At 35.2% G+C, this 21,185-nt stretch overlaps 1 protein-coding gene and 1 long non-coding RNA gene across 2 annotated transcripts in view; one reads left to right on the top strand and one right to left on the bottom strand.

The window, feature by feature from the left end:
* Nucleotides 1-5,015: 5,015 nt before the first annotated feature.
* LOC109192329 (brefeldin A-inhibited guanine nucleotide-exchange protein 5) overlaps nt 5,016-21,185 on the top strand; it is a 16,819-nt gene continuing 649 nt past the window's right edge. Inside the window, exons 1-32 of the mRNA XM_019342911.1 lie at nt 5,016-5,368; nt 5,902-5,974; nt 6,097-6,289; nt 6,980-7,101; nt 7,172-7,230; nt 7,412-7,469; nt 7,547-7,631; nt 7,762-7,908; nt 8,096-8,154; nt 8,262-8,328; nt 8,427-8,495; nt 9,165-9,287; nt 9,388-9,441; nt 9,538-9,620; nt 9,839-9,935; nt 10,068-10,166; nt 10,261-10,458; nt 10,612-10,722; nt 10,800-10,984; nt 12,040-12,660; nt 12,896-13,313; nt 14,221-14,460; nt 14,540-14,663; nt 14,756-14,904; nt 15,158-15,514; nt 15,794-15,960; nt 16,057-16,307; nt 16,470-16,639; nt 18,554-18,670; nt 19,317-19,453; nt 19,618-19,945; nt 20,412-20,507. Coding sequence (XP_019198456.1) covers nt 5,257-5,368; nt 5,902-5,974; nt 6,097-6,289; nt 6,980-7,101; nt 7,172-7,230; nt 7,412-7,469; nt 7,547-7,631; nt 7,762-7,908; nt 8,096-8,154; nt 8,262-8,328; nt 8,427-8,495; nt 9,165-9,287; nt 9,388-9,441; nt 9,538-9,620; nt 9,839-9,935; nt 10,068-10,166; nt 10,261-10,458; nt 10,612-10,722; nt 10,800-10,984; nt 12,040-12,660; nt 12,896-13,313; nt 14,221-14,460; nt 14,540-14,663; nt 14,756-14,904; nt 15,158-15,514; nt 15,794-15,960; nt 16,057-16,307; nt 16,470-16,639; nt 18,554-18,670; nt 19,317-19,453; nt 19,618-19,945; nt 20,412-20,507 — 5,169 coding nt within the window. The 5' untranslated portion in view covers nt 5,016-5,256. The remainder of the gene's footprint in view (nt 5,369-5,901; nt 5,975-6,096; nt 6,290-6,979; nt 7,102-7,171; nt 7,231-7,411; nt 7,470-7,546; nt 7,632-7,761; nt 7,909-8,095; nt 8,155-8,261; nt 8,329-8,426; nt 8,496-9,164; nt 9,288-9,387; nt 9,442-9,537; nt 9,621-9,838; nt 9,936-10,067; nt 10,167-10,260; nt 10,459-10,611; nt 10,723-10,799; nt 10,985-12,039; nt 12,661-12,895; nt 13,314-14,220; nt 14,461-14,539; nt 14,664-14,755; nt 14,905-15,157; nt 15,515-15,793; nt 15,961-16,056; nt 16,308-16,469; nt 16,640-18,553; nt 18,671-19,316; nt 19,454-19,617; nt 19,946-20,411; nt 20,508-21,185) is intronic.
* LOC109192342 overlaps nt 14,177-21,185 on the bottom strand; it is a 20,635-nt gene continuing 13,626 nt past the window's right edge. Inside the window, exon 3 of the long non-coding RNA XR_002056080.1 lies at nt 14,177-14,189. This is a non-coding gene — a long non-coding RNA (uncharacterized LOC109192342). The remainder of the gene's footprint in view (nt 14,190-21,185) is intronic.

The following is a 21,185-nucleotide window of genomic DNA, read 5'->3' as shown; positions in this document are numbered from 1 at the left end:
ACGTCCACATGTCGAGGAAGATCTTATTAGCCAATGACTGTCAGGTTCGGTTTAGGCACAGTTGTTAATGTTATCCTTAAGGGCTAAGTACGTGAGCTCGGGGTCACCAGCCGATCCGAACACTCAGATCGAGACCGACTGCCAAAGGCTAAGGGCATAAGCTCATTAAGCCAGTGAAATACTTAACTATCAGGTCGGGTCGCTAAGCTGCAGTCCACACGAGGCGGGTAGTCGGATCCGATCAAGTCCTAAATGCATACGGGTCAGCATACCGAGCTATATTCCCTATCAAGTAGCTCCCATAGTCCGTGTCCGGGGCTCGGACTATAAAATCCGAGTGTAGATCAAGGTCAAGGTGCTTTTAGCCAGGCCGGGATTGTGTGCAATGCCGCCTACGGGGAGCCATACATATCACCGCCCAAACTGATTCGTCCGCCATTTGTTGCATTGCGAGTGAAGCCTACGGATTTGTTTTTCATTTAAAAAAATTTCCCGCCTCTCTTGCCTATAAATAGGCCATTGAGGCGAAGCAAAGTTACGCTTTCTTGTTGCAAAAATCCGAGAACTTCCCGAGTTGCACACTCAAGTTGCATACATATTTCTCGCCAACCAAGCTCCAATCAGAGCTCCCGATCAAAGATACCCGGTAAGTTATCTTTTCCAAGTTTTTTTTTTTTTCTTTATTTAAATTTCAACTTTAGACTCTTATCTAAGTGTACTTTCCCTCTTAAATGGATATTGTTTGATACGGACAGCCAAAACGTCTCAATCGGGGACTATGACACGATGGTCGAGGTCGATTCCTTCTCGGTATCGTCTTATGACAGCATGATCAAGGAGGTTAAGCACTTCCCCAAGGTTCATGAGGCTTCATCGAGCGCCGCAACGGACAGGTCTTGAAGGTTGGTTACAGTCAAAGGTGGTTCATAGGATTCGACCTGCTTGGTGTTTAGCAATTGATGCATCTCACTAGTAAGAGTGGGGGCACGGATCCGGAAGGATGGACCGCTAGGAGATTGGAGGCTATTTGACTTGGGGTATGACACTCTATTATGTTCCCTAAAATTATGCCGGGTATCGTAGGATACCCATATGTCAAAAGAGAATAAATTTCTTCGATTTTGGCTCCGGTGAGGAGTGGCTGGTATTGTTTTACAATTTCACTACTTGGGTAGTTATGCTTCCTACTCATTAACGTGGGAGCACGGGTCTTGGAATAAGGGCACTTAAAAGGAAAAGGGGTCAGGTTTATGTTCAGGCATGGGGGTCCTTGACTGGATAGTCCGACCTCATTGTAATCGGGTGGCGACGTTCCCCTCGGGCGAGCCCCGGCTATGCTTGATGACTTCGCCTGAACGCCCGACAACTCCTCCTCCTCACGGATAGTCGAGTCGTCTGAGGTTACAGAGAACTATTCGACTTTGACCTCATGATCGTAGTCTTGCACTAACGTGTTATGGCTATCGCTATCGGACATGTCTTATCCTTTAATAGGGGAAGACATGTTAGCACGGGAATAATAGACTGGACAAGAACCCTAAGGGGATGTTTGGTTCATGGAAAATATTTTCCTTAAAGTGGATGAAAATGTTGTTTTCTGGTGTTTGGTTCATGGAATTTATTTTCCATTGAAAAATGAATTCCTCAAATTTGAGGAAAACAATATCCTTGGACCAAGGATTTTGTTTTTCATGGGAGATGTGAAGAAAAAATGATACGGATTACCTATTTTACCAATTGTTTTCTTTTTTAATTATATTACTCTTATTAATTGTGTAGTTAAAATAATTTTGCTGTGAAATTTAAAATTGAAAACTGAAATACAAAATTGACATTTTTTTTTTTGTTGACAAAATGCCCAATCTTCTTGACTTCACATAAATAGCATAGCAATAAAATGCATTCAATGTTAATGATTGGTTATCTTATTGACACAATATTCATTATTAACAAGATTATAATCTGATTTTTTTCTATATTCGTTATTTATTAACTAAATTGAGCGTTACAATTTTTTGTATTGTATTTTGAGAATAATATGTATTTGTTACTTTACAAAAGGAAAAAAAATACTATATATGTACCCACATTTTATACGAAAAACAATTACATCTCTAATTTTTAAGGGACCGTTTACTAGCTGAAAATTTCTGGAAATTGAAAATTAGAAAACAAAAAACATGTTTACTAGCACAGTTTTTCATTTTGAAAATTGAAAATAATTTATAAAAATTCATGGAAAACTGTAACACTCTTAAAAACTGTTGTATAAATAGAAAACAAAATCATCTATCATTTATTTAGTTATATGTCACTATAACCACGTTACTATGGTTACATTCATTATCATCTTATTTTACTTATCACTATCATCTATCTTTTCTATTTACTTTACTTATTTAAACATAACTTATTTGCTTACACTTTAAAGTTAGACATTATTTATTTTATCAAAATTAAGAATTAAACCCTATATAATGTTTTAGATTTTGATTGACCTCAATATATTGAGTTAATACTTAATACCTAAAATGGTCCATCGACTATGCTATAATTACCAATTTGGTCCTCAACTATCATTCTTACTCAATTAAGTCCTCAACTATGTAACTTTTACTCAATTAAGTCCCCAACTATACAATTCTTACCCAATTTAGTCCTCAACTATACAATTCTTACCCAATTTAGTCCTCTGTATTAATTTGACTGCTTGTTGACTGTCAAAAGTCGGGATAAAATTATAATTTTACAAGATTTATTCTTCCTCTCCATTTAGCAGTGCCAAACCATGCAGCAATACACTCCGATCAGATTTCGATCGTCAAAAAATCGTTGAAAATCAAATTCATGGGCTATCCGATGCACAACCACTACTTCGATACTGACAGGTTTAGAACCCAACCGGAGCTTATTGCTACATGGTTTAGCGCTGCTAAATGCGGATGAATGAGAAAACTTGTAAAATTACAACTTTATTTCCACTTTTGACAGTCAACAAACAGTCAAATTGACAAAGGACTACATTGGGTAAAAATTGTATAGTTGAGGACTTAATTGGGTAATAATGATAGTTGATGACCAAATTGGTAATTACGACATAGTCGAGGGACTATTTTGGGTATTAACTCCAATATATTATTAGTTCGAATATTTTTAATTATGTTACATTGTAATACAAGTTCGGTCCATATATCAGATATTGAAATCTCAAATATATTAGAATTCAAAGTAAAAGTTATATATATTTATATACATGTCATTCAAATGAATATATCCAAAAAATATTTTAAATATTAGCTCAAAAAATATTAATATTATCTAAACTAAATTTTAGGTGAACTTAGTAGGTTATTGGTTTGGATATATATTTTTTAGTTATTATGTTATATACCGATATAAATTTTGTTCAGTTATCAAATGTAAAAATCTTACATATATTAGACTTAAAAGTAAAAAAAAAAAAAATATTCCATTTAAACCAAACATATGTAAAAATATTTTAAATATAAGATCTAAAAATCACTTGAAATTAAACTTGTGTTAATTTTATAACGTTGATCTAAAAAAATAAATTTGAAAAAATAAGTGTTAGTAAACAAGTTTTCTAAACAGAAAACATATAATAGAAAACAGATAATGAAAAACTGAAAAATTAGAAAACAAAAAACAAAGAACAGTTTTCTGTTAGTAAACGGTCCTAAAAATGACAACTTGTTGATTTTATGCAATTGAACTGCTAATTTGTTAAATTGTTACAATTAAGTAAATAAATTGGTAGACTTAAGGTTAAAAGTGAAAATCAATAAAACATGTAGACATGCATTTTTTATTTACAAATTTTAAAATTAAATATTCTATTTTTAAAAATAATGGTTATCGGAGAAGTCGACAACCTCTTCATCTTCTCCTACACTTCTTTGTCCCACTGGGCGAAGGACCCGACCATGTCTTATTATTATTATTATTTTGTTAATAAATTTATTTAAAGCAACATCAACACTTCAAGCACCTACGTACGATGACAGAGTCTCACACATATAAGGTGGATGCAACAATGAGCACAGAGATCGATATGGTGGCATTCAACTTTTGTGTGCTTGATGATTTGGGGAATTTTGTGACAGCGGCCAACAACAGTAGGCAGACCCATGCTAGCAGAGGCGATGACTCGCAATAAGGCGTTAACATGGAATAGAGATAAAAGGTTGACCGACATACGGGTAGAGATGGATTGTCCGAATGTGCGTGATGCGTGCCATCATGAGGGGTATCACAACCTTGTAATATGTAGCCATTCTTCTTAGTGATTGTGCTAGTTTTATTAGTTCCATTGATTCATGTTCACTTATTTTTATTAAAAGATTATCGAACTAGCTTGCTCATGTCCTGATAAAGAGTAGTTGGCTCTCTGTCTAATATTTTTCTCTGGGAGGCTACTCCCCCGAGTTTATTCAACATATTTTCAGTAATATAGTTTAGCTCGTTTGCTTTCAAAAAACTTAAATTTTAATAATTATTGTCACATTGCAATTTTTACCGATTGCCTAAAAGATAATTGACTGTTTGATGTATTTAATTGCAACATTTTAAAGTTCAGTGATCTAATTATTTGTTCATATAAAGTTTAGAGATCTATTTGATTATTTTGTCTTTACAAAAATGTGATAATTATTTTTTAAAAAAATACTTATACATTAAAATTAATGTCAAATCAATTATAGTTAAACTAACCAAAAAGATTGGTCGAGTGAGGGAAGGGCGATTCTTTTATGAGAAGCCAATATCTCGTAATAAAAATAATATATTTAAGCTAAATTAGACATTTTTTATTAGATTAAAATTTATTTCAATTTACATATTTAACACTTCCAATTGATTTCGGGGTTATGGGATTTCAGTATTTCACTGGCTATTTGGGAAAGTATCGAAGTATCATCAAGTTATTATATTGGAAAGAAGTTTCGGTTTATTTTTGCGAAAATTGAACCGGAGACGAGCCTAAAACCTCAAACTGCTTAGAGTCTACTTAGCCAGATAGGCAGTGCTGCCGAGTCTCACCAGCCAGATCTCAAAATCTCTTAACCACCTCGCTCCCTGGAGTGGAGGTAAAAGCATTTCCGTCTCCCTCCTCGATCTCTTCTCATTACAGTCTGTGAATTTGGATCCGACCTTGATCTCATGTGATCGGATTCCGCAGTGTAGATCTCCGAAGATAACGAAGCTGGAAGGCTTTCGAATTGCGTAGTGCAAAGGAAAATGGCGGGCGGAGCTGCTGGAGGGTTCGTAACTCGAGCTTTCGAGTCCATGCTCAAGGAGTGTGCCAACAGGAAGTATCCTGCTCTCCAGACAGCTATCCAGACGTATTTAGGTTCGTATCTAAGTTCTTTCTCCAATGATCTGATTTGAATGCTATTCTTATGGAACTTCATTTTCGCATCGAAGCTTTTGCTTCCGTTTGAAATGGAATTCTCAACTCATTGCACTTTAGTGCGTTAGCATTGAGTAATTTTCACTTAACTGGTGTTTATTTAACTCACTGTATTGGTTACTCGTAATGTGGTCGGGAAGGTGTTGGTGTTATTAGATGTCTAGGAACGCTTCTCCTATCTTTTCGTGGAGGCGTATTCTCCTATTCTACGCTAGGGAACTTGAAACATTGCGAGCCAAAGAAATTTGAGAGTGAAGATTGTTAAATTAGATTGAGATTTCCTTCTATTTCTTGAATGATATGTGGTCAATTTCATATCCAAAGACGAATTATACTTTGTAATTTGCAGTTTGCTTCACTGGTTACCTATGGTCCTGGCTGAATCATCTTCGCCAAAAATTTGGTAGTTATTATGAAGTTTGTTTTTCTATTTTGAATGTTGGTCTAAAGTCCATATTGTCTTTATCATCTAGATGGTACAAAGGTGTTGAGTCAGCAATCAACACCCATTGAGAGTAATGAAGCAGAATCAACTGACAGTCAGAGGTATGTAATGGGACAATCGCATGGTGTTAGTATATATGCTTCTGAGAGTGGTTTCCACTGATTTTCTTACTGGAGTTATCATTCACCTCTGACCATCTTCCTCGGATCTCATTTTTCTGCAGTTCTCCTGAAAAAGATGCAGGATCTGGAATGGGTGCCTCTGAAGCTTCACCAAGTGGCAACATCACTACAGCTTTAGCAGAGGCAGGTCATACGCTAAGTGGAGCTGAGGGAGAGCTTGTTCTCAGTCCTCTTAAACATGCATTTGAGACAAAGAATATAAAAGTCATGGAGCTTGCTTTAGATTGTCTTCATGTAAGTGTTTGGTGTGATCACTTGTTTCTTATTCCCAAAGTTTACTTCTCAGGAGATAATCATACATTTCCACTCTTATTCATTTGGAGATTGAATTTTTATTTCTCTGGCTGATAAGTGTACTTTGTTTATAATTTTGGTAGGTTTTAATGTTTAATTTATATTTTTTGTTGCAATATTTCTTTTGTAATTTTAGCATTATTCATGCTGAGTAGTAGTAGTAATAATAACAATACATGGTTAATTGAGTTATTTAGCAAATTAAAATTGATCCATGCCTATAGACTGGAGTATAATGGAGGAGGATAGGAACCTTGGCACCAGGGCATGTGAGCAGAAATTGAACATAAAATAGAACTAAAAGAGAAGGGTTATGAATAAAGTACAAAGAGGATAAGATGGAGTGACTGGATATACTAGAAAAGAATGCATACTATCTGAACCTTATCCATTATGTTGTTTCTACATGATTTTGTTGAGTTCTTATGATATTTCAGGTACTTCATGTAACACAAGCCATATAATTTTAGTTATACATATTATATGAATTGCCCATTTTTGAGATTATAACGAAATAAGTTATAGAGGTTGGTTTGATATGATATCCTAGACATTTGATTTTATTGAGAGTTTAAATGCACATATCTAAAACAGTGCCATAACATTCTACACTCTAACATTTAAGTGCAGAAACTCATTGCATATGACCATTTAGAGGGAGATATTGGTTTTGAAGGTGGGAAAAATGTGCCACTGTTTTCAGACATCTTGAACATGGTCTGCAGTTGTGTGGATAATTTGTCACCTGATAGGTATGTGACTCCTTATAGTAGATTTTTTTTCTCTCCAATTTGATGTATCTTCTGACAAAATTATTTGCAGCACTACTCTTCAAGTATTGAAGGTACTTCTTACTGCTGTTGCATCCACGAAGTTTAGAGGTACATGACTACTCATAGAGGCTTAGGGTTTTTGTTATTTTGAAATGAACCATTTAAATGCAAAATTTATATAATAACTGTTGGAAATCTGTGCTAAAGTGGTAGATAAAGTATCTTTGCTTTTACTTGCATTAAAGATTGCCGGTTTTCCAAATTATGCAATGGCTTGTATATGGTGCAGTTCATGGGGAACCACTGCTTGGGGTAATTCGTGTGTGCTATAATATCGCTCTTAACAGGTATTTGCTCATAAATCTGATGGTAGTTATGGATTTGACACCAGATGAAACTAATAATATCTTGGTTACATGTATAGCAAGTCCCCAATAAATCAAGCGACATCAAAAGCCATGCTAACCCAGATGCTCAGTACTGTGTTTAGGCGGATTGAAACTGACCTGGTATGTAATTAGGGTGTGGATTAGAAAAATTCTTATTTCTTTTTGGGTACACATGAGATAGGTATTAAATTCATCTAATAAAATTGACTTGTCAACTTAGGCTATTAATTCATCTGATTCTATTTCTCAGAAAGTGGGTGCTTCAGCAAATTCATCCAGCTCGAAGGCTGAGGAGGTGCCATCTGATGATCAGAGCCAGAAAGATTTGGCATTAGGAGATGCATCTGGTGCCAGTGTGGAGGAACTTCAGAATCTTGCTGGTGGGGCTGATATTAAGGTGCTTCATACCTTCCTGTACTAAGAACTTTGCCATTTTAAGCCATATGGTTGTGTTTTGTTTCTCTGAATTCTCTCTCTCTCTCTCTCTCTTCTTCTTATCTTATGTGGGAAACTTTCTTATATGCTATGCTATGTTAAAATTTTCTGCTATTTCACTGATAAAAAATGATTTATCTGCCGTTTAGGGTTTAGAGGCTGCTCTTGAGAAAGCTGTGCGTCTTGAAGATGGTGAAAAGGCAACAAGGTATGGATTCAGCTTGACGACAACTCTGTTGTTTTAACTCAGCTTGTAACTGATGCATGCCCTATTTGCAATTGTTACTGATATTTTAATAATTTGACTATATCCAGAGGGGTCTCTGACAGTCTGAGTGTTGAGCGACGTGATGCTTTGCTTCTCTTCCGCACCCTTTGCAAGGTTCGCAATGCATAGAATTACTGATGTTATGACGTGGTAAATGTTCCAAACAAGAGCACTGTTCTGACTTCTGAATGGTTGTCTTTGGTTCTTTACAGATGGGTATAAAAGAAGACAATGATGAAGTTACAACTAAAACACGCATTTTATCCCTGGAGCTTTTGCAGGTGATTATGTATATATATTGAATAGTGTTGAAGTATGATCTTCTTAATCAATCAGTACTCAATCACTTGCAATGTCTTGTATAGTAGTAATACAAGCTCAAAATTTCAACATTCATAACTTTCATTAACTTTTCTATAATGCAAAAGAAACACTTTATGGTGAAAAGAAACAAAAGAACTTGCTTTTCATACTTTGCTTTTAATCAAATAAGGATCTGTTGTTGTAATGAAAATTTGCGGGCTTTGTTATTACCTTCTATATATGGTTAGTATGCAAAACCAGAATTTTGAGGTATAATTTTTCTTTTTTTGTCTGATATGCTGGGAACCTTGCCTATTCTGTTTCTTGTTATCTTTTTGAAACAGTCCTCTTCTGTCTCACATTGAAAGTTTGAAACTTTATTTTATTAAATTAAATATTAAATGATCTACTATTTAATTTTGATGTATTACATGAAAAAAAAAACTCTGAAATAAATACTATTACTAATAAAATAATATTGCAAGAATATGTATTCTCCTGATTAGGTTAGGAAACTTGGAAGTGACATCTTGAAAACAGACTGGATGCTGATTACTGGACTAGTCTGCAAAATTGCTTTTTTCATTTTTATGCTTTTGCATAATTTTAGCATATTCCTGACTGTACTTTTTGTCATGTGATTGTAGGGCCTGCTGGAAGGTGTTAGTCAATCATTCACAAAAGACATTCATTTCATTGATTCTGTGAAAGCATACATTTCTTATGTATTGCTTCGAGCTTCAGTGTCACATACTCCTGTCATATTTCAGGTTTAGTTTTATTACACCTTCGGCCTTCCTCAAACTATTCATCATTCTATGTAATGTCATATTGTTTATAACCCTTATAATTTCTCCCTGTGGTTGACAGTATGCAACAGGAATTTTCTCTGTACTTATGTTAAGATTCAGGGAAAGTCTCAGGGTATAATTAACGTTTAGAATGCTCACTTTGAGTGAACTTTAGAGTTTATTTTCATTATGAGCCTGTGAATGTTATTTTGTTTATTTATTTTTTCAGGGTGAAATTGGGGTTTTCTTTCCCTTGATTGTTTTGCGCCCATTGGATGGACCAGACTTGAACCCAAAATCAAGTGTTCTCAAGTACGTCTTAGTTTTACTATAGCATTTTTCATCATTCAGGTTCTAAACATTAACCCTGGGATTGAGAAAAAAGAAAAGTAAAAGAAATGTTCCAAAGTGTAAGTGAAGATACTAGAACAGTTGATGCTCAATTTTAAACAATGAAAAGCTCTTAATTCTCATGAATCTTATATTGGTCCTTCTAAGTTTTAAGTCCCTATTTCATTATGATTTTGCAGAATGCTAGAGAAAATATGCAGGGACTCGCAGATGCTTGTTGACCTGTATGTGAACTATGATTGTGATCTCAATGCTCCAAACTTGTTTGAGCGCATGGTATTCTTTCACTTCCATTATTTTAAGGACTCAATACTCTCCCATCCCAGACCAATTTGTTTTTTATTTGCCATTCCCTTTATGTTTTTCATATGTTTAGTAAACCCCCTTGTTTGTTGTTTTCTCATATAGGTGACCACTTTATCCAAAATTGCTCAAGGGACTCAAAATGCAGATCCAAACTCAGTTGCTATGTCTCAGATGGGATCAATCAAAGCATCATCCCTACAGGTTTCTCATTTGAAATGCCTTTTGATTTTTGGGCAGTTCAGTTACACTTGATGCTCATTACTACTGTTTTCTGCGGGTTTCTTGTCCTTTGTAGTGCCTTGTAAATGTGTTAAAATCACTTGTTGATTGGGAGAAAAACCAGAGAGAAGCTGACAGAGTTAATGAAGGGAAACAGTCTTCTGGAGAAGGTTCAAATAGAGAACCAAATGACATAAGAAGCAGGGAAGATGTACCCACTGACTTTGAGAAGTTGAAGGCCCACAAATCTACAATAGAAGCTGCAATTTCTGAAGTAAGTGTTTTTCTCATGCAAAATTTGGATTTCATCAGTTCTGATCTGTTCATTTTCTTTGTATAATTTTATTAACCTTCTGTATAGTGTGTCTCTCTTTGGTAAGTTTGTTAGCCTGGATAGAATAATCTTGACTTATTCAACACATGCCAGTTTAATAGGCAGCCTGGTAAGGGGATAGAATATTTGATATCAAGTGGGTCGGTTGAGAGGTCTCCTGCTTCAGTTGCTCAATTTCTTAGGAGTACTTCCAACTTGGACAAGGTAAAAATGCTCTGCCCCTTTTGCATCCTATTTAATATTGTCACAATGGGAAAATATTTAACTTTGTTAGGTTTCAGGCTATGATTGGAGACTACTTGGGTCAGCATGAGGAATTCCCACTTGCTGTGATGCATGCTTATGTTGACTCTATGAATTTTTCTGGAATGAAGTTTGATATGGCAATTCGTGAATTTCTCAGAGGTTTTCGACTTCCTGGGGAAGCTCAGAAGATAGACCGTATTATGGAAAAGTTTGCAGAGCGGTATCTTTCTACTTGCTTGTCCTCTATATCTATGTGTGCATTACTTCTTTGATATGGACTTTCATTGTTTTGAGCAGTTTATGAGCCAGAGAGTCAAAGACGGTGTGAATATGTTTAGCTTGGTAATCTTATCCTTTCAAACTAGAGAAGCTATCAAGAACTATGAATAATTAGGAAACAGACTAAGAGAATAAAAAATCAGATGGGGAAGAGCCAAAGCCATTGAACATAGTATGATGGTAACCTTATGCAAGATAAAAGATGTCCTTTCACAGGCCTACTAAAACAAACAAGTCTAAGAGAAATGAGCCAAGATTTCATGTTCAAACATCAGAATAATTCCACATTTTTTATTTTATCTTTTTGATGCTCTGTAAAATGGTTCCATTAGACTTGCTAGTTCAAGAGGTTATATTGGAACTAAAAGTAAACAAAGGAATCAAGTAAGTAAGTAACCAACACTAACTAGTTTGGATTTAAGGCTTAGTTGAGTCAAGTTGAATAGTTTCACTACTTAATTTGGAATACTTGCTGCGTTGCAATAAGGCATGTACTTTGTTAAGAATCCCACATTGAAAAAATAGAAACATATGGGTTTATAAGGCTATGGGTTAGACTAGTTAATTGATTGAATTCAATCTTTTAGTGTGGTTTGGCCTGTGCATTATGGTCCAGTTGAGTGACCTCTGCCCAATCTTAAACTCCAACATACTTGGCCAAGAAATTGGAGGATTTCAGCTCCGTTGGCTGCAAAGCTTTTGATGTTTGCCACATTTTGTCACTGTTGAGCACTTAAGTCTTAAATTGCACTTTAAGAACTTATTTTATTGCCTTGGTGCTGTATGTTTATGTAACTTTTCAGCTAAATTGGCTGCATTAAAACCAGATTTTTTTCTGTCATTTGTTGGCTTAGATATGCATAATTGAATGATGTGGCTTATTTTTCGAATACATTGGCTGCATTTAAAACCCAAGTTTGTCTGTCACCATCTAGTATTCTCTTAACTGTCTGGTAATTGAGAGTAATCTGCCTCAACTTTGATGTCCTTTTGCAGTTACTGTGCAGACAATCCTGATCTGTTCAAGAATGCAGACACAGCTTATGTTCTAGCATATGCAGTTATAATGTTGAATACTGATGCTCATAACCCTATGGTCTGGCCAAAAATGTCAAAGGAGGATTTTATTCGCATAAATGCTATGAATGAAGCTGAAGAGAGTGCTCCTACGGATCTCTTGGAGGAGATTTATGATTCTATTGTTCAAGAAGAGATAAAAATGAAAGATGATCCACTTGCAAAAAATAGCAAGCACAAGCCAGAACCTGAGGAGAGTGGTCGGCTTGTCAGTATTCTTAATCTAGCTCTTCCAAAAAGGAAGTCTTTGACCGATTCAAAGTCAGAGAGTGAGGCTATCATCAAACAGACACAAGCAATTTTCAGAAATCAAGGTGGGAAAAGAGGAGTGTTTTATACTTCACACAATATAGAGCTTGTGCGCCCAATGGTTGAAGCTCTAGGATGGCCGCTGCTTGCTACTTTTGCAGTTACTATGGAAGAGGGGGAAAATAAATCCAGGGCTGTTCTTTGTATGGAAGGATTAAAAGCTGGAATTCACATCACACATGTTCTTGGAATGGACACCATGCGCTATGCATTTTTGTCTTATCTGTTTAGGTAAGTTGTCACTTAAATGGTTTGTAATTTGTGCTTATCTGTTTTTTCTCAATCTCGTTTGACTTGATTTTTATCAAGTTCATAGCTCACTGTTGAACGTATTTGGATAGTTGTAACCTGCAAAGTACTATTATCCTACCTATCAGAAAAATTATTATCGTGCATTGGGAAGTTATTGCTGTCATGTTATTTTGACTGTGAGGTGGCACTCAAGTTTTTTGTAATTGAATTGCAGATTTAATTTGTTACATGCACCAAAGGACATGAGAAGTAAAAATGTGGAAGCATTGCGGACTCTTCTGGTTTTATGTGATTCAGATCCTGGTGCACTCCAGGAGTCATGGAATGCAGTGCTCGAGACTATTTCCCGGCTTGAATTTATTATATCTACACCTTTTATGGCTGCTAGTGTGATGCAAGGATCTAACCAGATATCTCGAGATTCTCTTCTTCAGTCACTGAGAGAGTTGGCAGGAAAACCTGCTGAGCAGGTGTTTGTGAATAGTGTCAAATTGCCCAGTGAATCTGTAGTGGAATTTGTTACTTCTTTGTGTAATGTGTCTTCCGAGGAATTAAGACAGCTTCCACCACGCGTGTTCAGCTTGCAAAAACTTGTAGAGATCAGTTACTACAACATGACTCGTATAAGAATGGTAATTTCTGTACTTATGAGTTATTGATATTAAGTTTGTTTCATATGGAACTTGCAAACTAGTTAAGTTGGGTGGTGTTACAGGGACAATAATCTTTTAGCTTTTGCAACCTTTTATGCTAATTTTTCTTAAATAAAATATATATAGTTCTTGATAGGAGCTGAAGGAATCAATACATTCATCTAGAACCCAATGAACACTGAGTAGAAAATGTGCTGTCTTCCTTGGTCCTTGTGGCAATATTTCCTTTATGACACTGATTTATTCCTGAAAACTAACATTAGGATAATTAAATAATTCACTAAACCAGGTGTAGAATCTGTTTTTATCACTGATTAACAAATGTCTTTTGCTTAATTGTTGCTGATTTATGTGATCTTGCAACCTTCGATGGTATTGAATTCCTCCATTTAATCAATTTGACTTCCTTTGCTTTTCTACTGGATTTCCAAATTTGATATTACCAACACTGAGAGCCTTCTCGGATCCATAGCAGAAACTGGATATAGATGCACTAAACTACAACGTCCTCAGGGCTCTTATAACTTTTACTATTTATATCATATGTTGTATGTTATAATGCTTTTTATTTGGATATTTTCTTGACACTGCTCCTTAGTTTCAAGGCATATAAAATCTTATTATGTTTAAGTGAGGTGGGCTGATACACACCATCTCAAAATGCTAAAGAGCTATTTTAAATTGTTCATCATTTATTTTTGAATTCATTTGTCACCTGGGAACACATTTTATGATGTAAAGATAGAGAATCTGCTTATTTTGTACACAATTCTAGTATGAATGCTGACAGATAAATTTTCATCTTATTTCCCATTCAAATAATTAAACTTTGCTGCTGTCAATAACATAGTATTCCTTACTATTTCCCCATAAACCTCTTTTTCAGGTTTGGGCAAGAATATGGTCTGTGCTGGCTATTCATTTCATTTTTGCTGGGAGTCACCCTGATGAAAGAGTAGCTATGTATGCCATAGATTCTCTGCGGCAACTTGGAATGAAATATTTAGAGCGTGCTGAACTTGCCAATTTCACATTTCAGAATGATATTTTAAAACCGTTTGTAATTCTTATGCGTAACAGCCAAAGTGAATCCAAAAGGAGGCTTATTGTTGATTGCATAGTACAAGTATGTCCAATTTGTTTCTCTAACAATTCATATTTATTTTGATCCATTTGAAACTTGACTTATTCTGGTGCATTAACAGATGATAAAATCTAAGGTTGGAAGTATAAAATCTGGTTGGCGGAGTGTGTTCATGATTTTCACAGCTGCTGCAGATGATGAATCAGTACAAATTGTTGAAAATGCCTTTGAAAATGTAGAACAGGGTAAGAGTAAACTTTGTTCTCTTTTAGTTTTCTCAATTGTACTATTTGCATGTGTTTAATTGCATAAACTCTGACACTGAAGCTGCTTGCAGTTATCCTGGAACATTTTGATCAAGTAGTTGGAGATTGTTTCATGGATTGTGTCAATTGCTTAATCAGGTTTGCTAATAATAAGAGCTCCCACAGAATCAGTTTGAAGGCTATTGCACTACTTCGTATTTGTGAGGATCGACTTGCTGAGGTTTGTTGCTCCATGTTTTGTCTGTCTTCCCTGGCACTTGAAATATTTTTAGATTTAAGTAGTTTTCAATTGGCTTGACGAAGAGTAAGTGAATTTAATTTTACCATATCCAAAGTTGTATCTTGTCTTCTCTTAAATCACAATGCCTTTGGTTTCTTATATGTATCACAAATGTATACAAAGGTTCTATATTGGATTTTAGTTTGCATGGTAATTGAAATATATTTCTAATTTCTTTAATTTTCACTTTCAGGGCCTTATACCAGGTGGTGCTTTGAAACCCATTGATGATAATGCAGATACATCTAGTGATGTTACTGAGCATTATTGGTTCCCCATGCTGGCTGGTCTCTCAGATCTAACTTCTGACCCCCGTCTAGAAGTTAGAAACTGTGCACTAGAGGTTTTATTTGATCTGTTGAATGAGAGGGGCAGAAAATTCTCATCTTCATTTTGGGAGAGTATATTCCACCGTGTGCTCTTTCCCATTTTTGATCATGTTAGACATGCTGGACAAGAGAATTTAAATTCTTCTAGAGATGAGTGGCTGCGTGAAAGTAGCATCCATTCACTCCAGTTGTTGTGTAATCTGTTCAACACTTTTTACAAGGTAAGATGTGTATTCTGTTTCCACTTTTGTCTGTTTATGATGTTGAAAATTATTCTTCAGTTTTGAGGATTAAGCAGTATTTATAGCTTATGTATCCCATTTGATGTGTTTGACTATATTGCTTACCTGAGGAAAATTAAATGATGAGGGTATGCAGACCTCTTGTGACCTTAAGTTCTTATAGTGCATTCACATATTTTGATTTGGTAGTTTGGTTATTTTTGCAATTCCATTAAATGATCATCAGCAAAAGTATAATATTCTTACTTTTTATTATAGGATGTTTGTTTTATGCTGCCTCCACTTCTCAGTTTGTTGTTAGATTGTGCCAAAAAAACTGATCAATCAGTGGTGTCACTCTCTCTGGGAGCATTAGTGCATTTGATTGAAGTTGGTGGACACCAATTTAGTGACAGTGATTGGGATACCTTGTTACAAAGCATAAGGTGTGTGATACTGTTCTTAACTGGTGAGACATTTATATTTTGTTTCTGGTGGCTACTTGTACTCATGGTTTAGTCATCTTATCTCATAATATCCAGAGATGCTTCATATACAACACAACCCCTTGAGCTCCTCAACAATTTAGGTTTTGAAAATGCGAAGGATAATACGCTAGGAGATTCTAAAGTCTCTCCAGTTCATAGTCCAACCCAAATGTTCAATGGGAGTACACCTGGTACTGTATCAGAAGGTATTGGTGCTGATGGCACTGCAAAGCTTCATAATGCATCAGACATGCTGGATGACAATCAAGGGATGGTGCGGCCTGTTGATCAGGATGGAACTGAAGGTTAGTACTAACTATAAGTTCTGTGGTTTTGAATCTTACCCTGCATGAACTTAGCAAGCAAAATTGTTAACTCTTTTAGCATTATGACTTACTAAAATGAGCAAAAAAGAAAAGAAAACATCTTGAATAGGGGAAGTCTTTTTTTATTTTCTTCTTATATAGGCATACCTTCACCTTCTGGGAGAGCTAAAGATTCTGGAGATCTCCAACGGAATCAAACATTTGGTCAGAAAATTATGGGAAATATGATGGACAATCGCTTTCTCAGAAGTTTTACGTCCAAACCCAGAAGTCCAACTTCTGAAGTTTTTGCACCTTCATCTTCACCTAAGGTATTTGAGATTTGATTTCCACTGTAGTTGACTTGTGCTACTCTTATTCTTTAACCATCTTGGCTGACATTTTTAACTTTACTTTGGTTTATCTATAATTTTGCATGCTGTTCATGTCCTCCAAAAACATTAAAAGCCTCTGTTACTGGGAAAATAAGAAGCGATTTGCAGAATCACTAAGTGCCTGTTTGGCCCAGCTTAAACAGTAAAATGTAAAAGGGATTTTCTGGCCAGATAATAGGAAAAAAGCTCACTTTTCAAGAAGCTTCAAATTGAGGCTTTTCAGAAAAGCTTATTTATGAAGAGGCCATTACCTTAGGCCAAAGCAAGTATGTGGTTAGGTAGAGTCTCTCTAATCAGAGTAAGAAACCATCAAAGTCTGGGAGAAATTAACAGCAGATTACACTTCTTGAAGTCTCAAAAAGTTAAAGTAAGCTGAAGGAAAGTATTAAGATCTTCAGCAAAATTAAAAAGCATTGGGAAAGTAAAAGATGTTGTAAACAGCAGCAGCATAAGTCTTTAGATTAACAAAAATATAATGGAACATTTTCATGACCTCTCTGAAAATATGAGGGATTTAGACAGTCGTATGAAATGATCTGGGTTTCTCAACAGTGATATGCACACAGTTGCAATGGTTAAATCTGCATAACTTGCTAGAAGATGGTTGCATATGACATTTATAATAACAATCTGCACTATGTGCTACTTTATAACAGCAATTGCTACTTCTCAAACTAATGGCCACTTACCATACATAGAATCACTTTTTTATTCAGCATTATATATGTAAAAGCTATATCTGTCCACGTTATTATTATTATTATTATTATTATTATTATTATTATTATTGTTGTTGTTGTTGTTGTTGTTGTTGTTGTCGTTGTCCTCTGCAAACTAATATTTAATTGTTCTTTCAAATTTTTTTTTTGGGAAAAGGTTCAAATAAGGCCTCAAACTTTATCTAAAAGTGCAATTAAACCCTCAAACATTAAAAAGTTCAATTAAACACTTGAACCTATCATTTTGGTACATTTAAACCCAAATGACTGGTTGTTCACCTGGAACAACCGGTCATTAAGTTTCCTTCCATTCCGGCAGCCGTGGAACGCCAGGCTACCAGTGTCATTAAGTCGTTTTCTCCGGTTGTCTTCTCCAATGGAGTGGACAACCGTCTGGTCGTCTTCCTGGAGAAGACGACCGGGCGTTGCCTTCTCCACTGGAGAAGACGACTGTCCGGTTGCCTTTCTGGCGAAGGTGACGATCGGAATTTCTTTTTATTTTTTGAATTTAAGTGATTAGGGGTGGTCAACAGTGGTGAATAACCGGTAACCTGGTAAACATGGCTTATTTGATCTATTTTGACAAGTTTGAGTGTTTAATTGAACTTTTTTTTAATGTTGGAGGGCTTAATTGCACTTTTGGGTAAAGTTTGAGTACTTATTTAACCCTTTTTTTTTTTTTTTTTTTTTTTTTTAAATTATTATTATTATTATTATTATTATTATTATTTTTTTAATAAGAAGTGAGCAAACATTTTATGCCTAGACACTATTGCAAAAATTGGCCTAGGCCGTGGCGATTTCCCCCCTAGGCAGCCGGCTGCCTAGGCGCCTAACTCGGCCGACTCGGCCTTGCTAATTTTATAATATGACATACACCCACACACATGCACTGTTTTCTATTTTATTTTTTATTTATTTTTTATTTTATATAGTTAGCCGCCTAGGCCGTCTAGGCGCTACTCTACCGCCCGACTAGCGGCTAGTGCCTACTGCAACCATGTGCCTAGATATAATCTTATAAATGGTCTTATGGTCATACTGTAGCATTTTCATTTACCATTTCATTCTAGAAATGCTTTTATGTTATTTCAGTATTCATCATGACTCTATTTTTATATTTCATGTGTAGATTTCCCATGATGTGGAGCCTGATGCAAGAGAAGATGATGAAAGTTCAATGTTGGCAACAATTAGAAGCAAGTGCATCACTCAGTTGTTGCTTTTAGGTGCTATTGACAGTATTCAGGTTTGGTCTGAAAACTAAAAATTAAAGTTCTATGTTTCATTTCATTTTCTAAAAATAAGATAAAGCTAATGATTATTTATTTTGTTTATCATGTTAGAATATTAAACAGACATTTTCTTGCAACACGAGTTTTCTTAAATGTCATTATCTACATAATGATTGAAACCAACCTAGCTGCTATAAAGTATAAACCTTCTAGGCTGTCTTCTAATTTTAGGAAAATCTATGGTTTCACAAGCTTTCCACAACCTTCTAAGAAATAAAATACTTCATGTCACAACCTTCTCCTGGGAGGTGTATTGTTACAAGCTCTTAAACCATTGCCTATTTTTGGGGTTTGACATGATAGAAGAGATGAACCTTAGCTAGAGAGTGGAGGGAGGGAGATGTTTATAGTGCCACCATGGAATAGGGCCCTTATTAAGAAAAAAAATTTAGAACTTTTTTGTTCTTGTATCTTGGCATTAGTCATACATAAAGACGTACTTTTGAATTGAAACAAGTGAAGATTACACAAGGAGGTTTTGAGCTGAGAGAGAGAAGGTTGCATTCATGCTATTGGGGAAGAGCGTTTTGTTGTACTAATTTCTTGTAATTAATTATGATGCTAATTGAGTATTTGTTTCTCTATCATGTAAACATGCAGAAGAAGTACTGGAACAAGTTGAAGGCTGCACAAAAAATCAGTATAATGGACATCTTGTTGTCAGTGCTAGAGTTTGCTTCATCATATAATTCGTACACAAGTCTCCGATTGCGGATGCATCAAATTCCTGCAGACAGGTTGGGTTCTTGTGCTTCTGTTTACATACTTTCAACTATTTTATATTTTAATTTTTTTTAATGAATTTGTTGCTTTAAATACATGGACTTTTTTTTTGTTTTTTGTTTTGTTTTGATTTTTTTTTTTTTTTTTTTTGTTTTTTTTTTTTTGTTTGTTTTTGTAGGCCACCATTAAATCTACTCCGCCAGGAGTTGGCTGGAACTTCTATCTACCTTGATATCTTACAAAAGACAACTGCAGTATTTAATAGTGAAAATGATGAACTGCATGAAAAGAGTAGTTCTCAGAATGGAAATCTTGTGGTTAGAACTGATGCCAAGTTGACAGGAAAGGTTGAAGAAGATAAACTTCAAGGATTTGCAGAAGAGAAGCTGGTGTCATTTTGTGGACAGGTTTTGAGGGAAGCATCTGACTTCCAGTCCAGCATGGGGGAAAATACTAATATGGATGTTCATCGAGTTCTAGAACTACGGTCTCCCATCATTGTTAAGGTATGAAATTTGTGATTTGTTGAGCTGAGAACAAGCACTGCTTTTAGTTACACCTTATGAATTCTCTTCATCCTTCAAATTTTGAGGTTTAAGAGTAGGCAGCACCCTAGTTCAATTTTCAAGTAGTGATTCGTTGGGCCCTAATCTATTTAAGATTGTTATCTTCTTCACTTTCCCTTATGCACAGTCTTTTCCAACAAGTATTTTCTTCACTTTTTCTTATGTGTAAACTCTGTCATTCTCGTGGTTTCCAACGAAAAGGAAATTAGAGAGGCATCAGTGAATGTTTAGTTCTCTTAGCTGAAGTTGCAGGTGAAAACCTATTTCTTTGAATATGTATTTGAGGGGTACATTGTCTCTTCGTAGACATTTTACATTTCGAATGGAGTATTGGTAAATCTCTCTTGGATTCTCATAATAATAGATCAGGGCTTCTGGTGCGTGAACATATATTGTGATCTTTCAGGTGCTGAAGGGCATGTGCACTATGGACAGACAAATATTCAGGAGTCATCTACGGGAGTTCTATCCTTTGATTACTAAACTTGTATGCTGTGACCAGGTAATCTCCTCTACAATGCCTACCTATTAGACATTAGTCACTGCTGTCTTAAAGCATTGTGGGAAGCATAAATTTAATGCACTAGTAGGGCATTTCATCTATAAGGGGATGTTTGGTTCATGGAAAATGTTTTCCAAAGGAAAATATTTTCCTTCCTTAAAGTGGAGGAAAATGTTGTTTTTTGGTGTTTGGTTCATGGAATTCATTTTCCATTGGAAAATGAATTCCTCAAATTTGAGGAAAACAAAATCCTTGGGTTGGACCAAGGATTTTGTTTTCCATGGAAGATGGGAAGAAAAAGTGTTATGGTTTTTGACTATTTTACCTTTGTTTTCTTTCTTAATTATATTACTCTTACTAATTTGTAGGGGCATATAGGTCTTTATACTCGTTATTTATTAAAATTTCAAATCTAACCAAACAATAAAATTAGTATTCCCAGTAATTCTTTTTCCACCAACCAAACAATGAAATTCATCTTCCTAGTAATTGTTTCCCATGGAATTTCAATTCCACTTCCCTTAAAATATTTTCCGCGAACCAAACGAGCCCTTTAAGTAATGAGGTTATTTCCATTTACTATATTATTATTATTATTATTATTATTACTATTATTATTATTATTATTATTATTATTATTATTATTATTTTGCTAAAGTGCTACTATTATTCATGCAT

This window comes from Ipomoea nil, unplaced genomic scaffold (assembly GCF_001879475.1).
Source record: "Ipomoea nil cultivar Tokyo-kokei standard unplaced genomic scaffold, Asagao_1.1 scaffold1770, whole genome shotgun sequence".
Classification (NCBI taxonomy): Eukaryota; Viridiplantae; Streptophyta; class Magnoliopsida; order Solanales; family Convolvulaceae; genus Ipomoea; species Ipomoea nil.
This window is presented reverse-complemented; position numbering and strand designations above follow the sequence as displayed.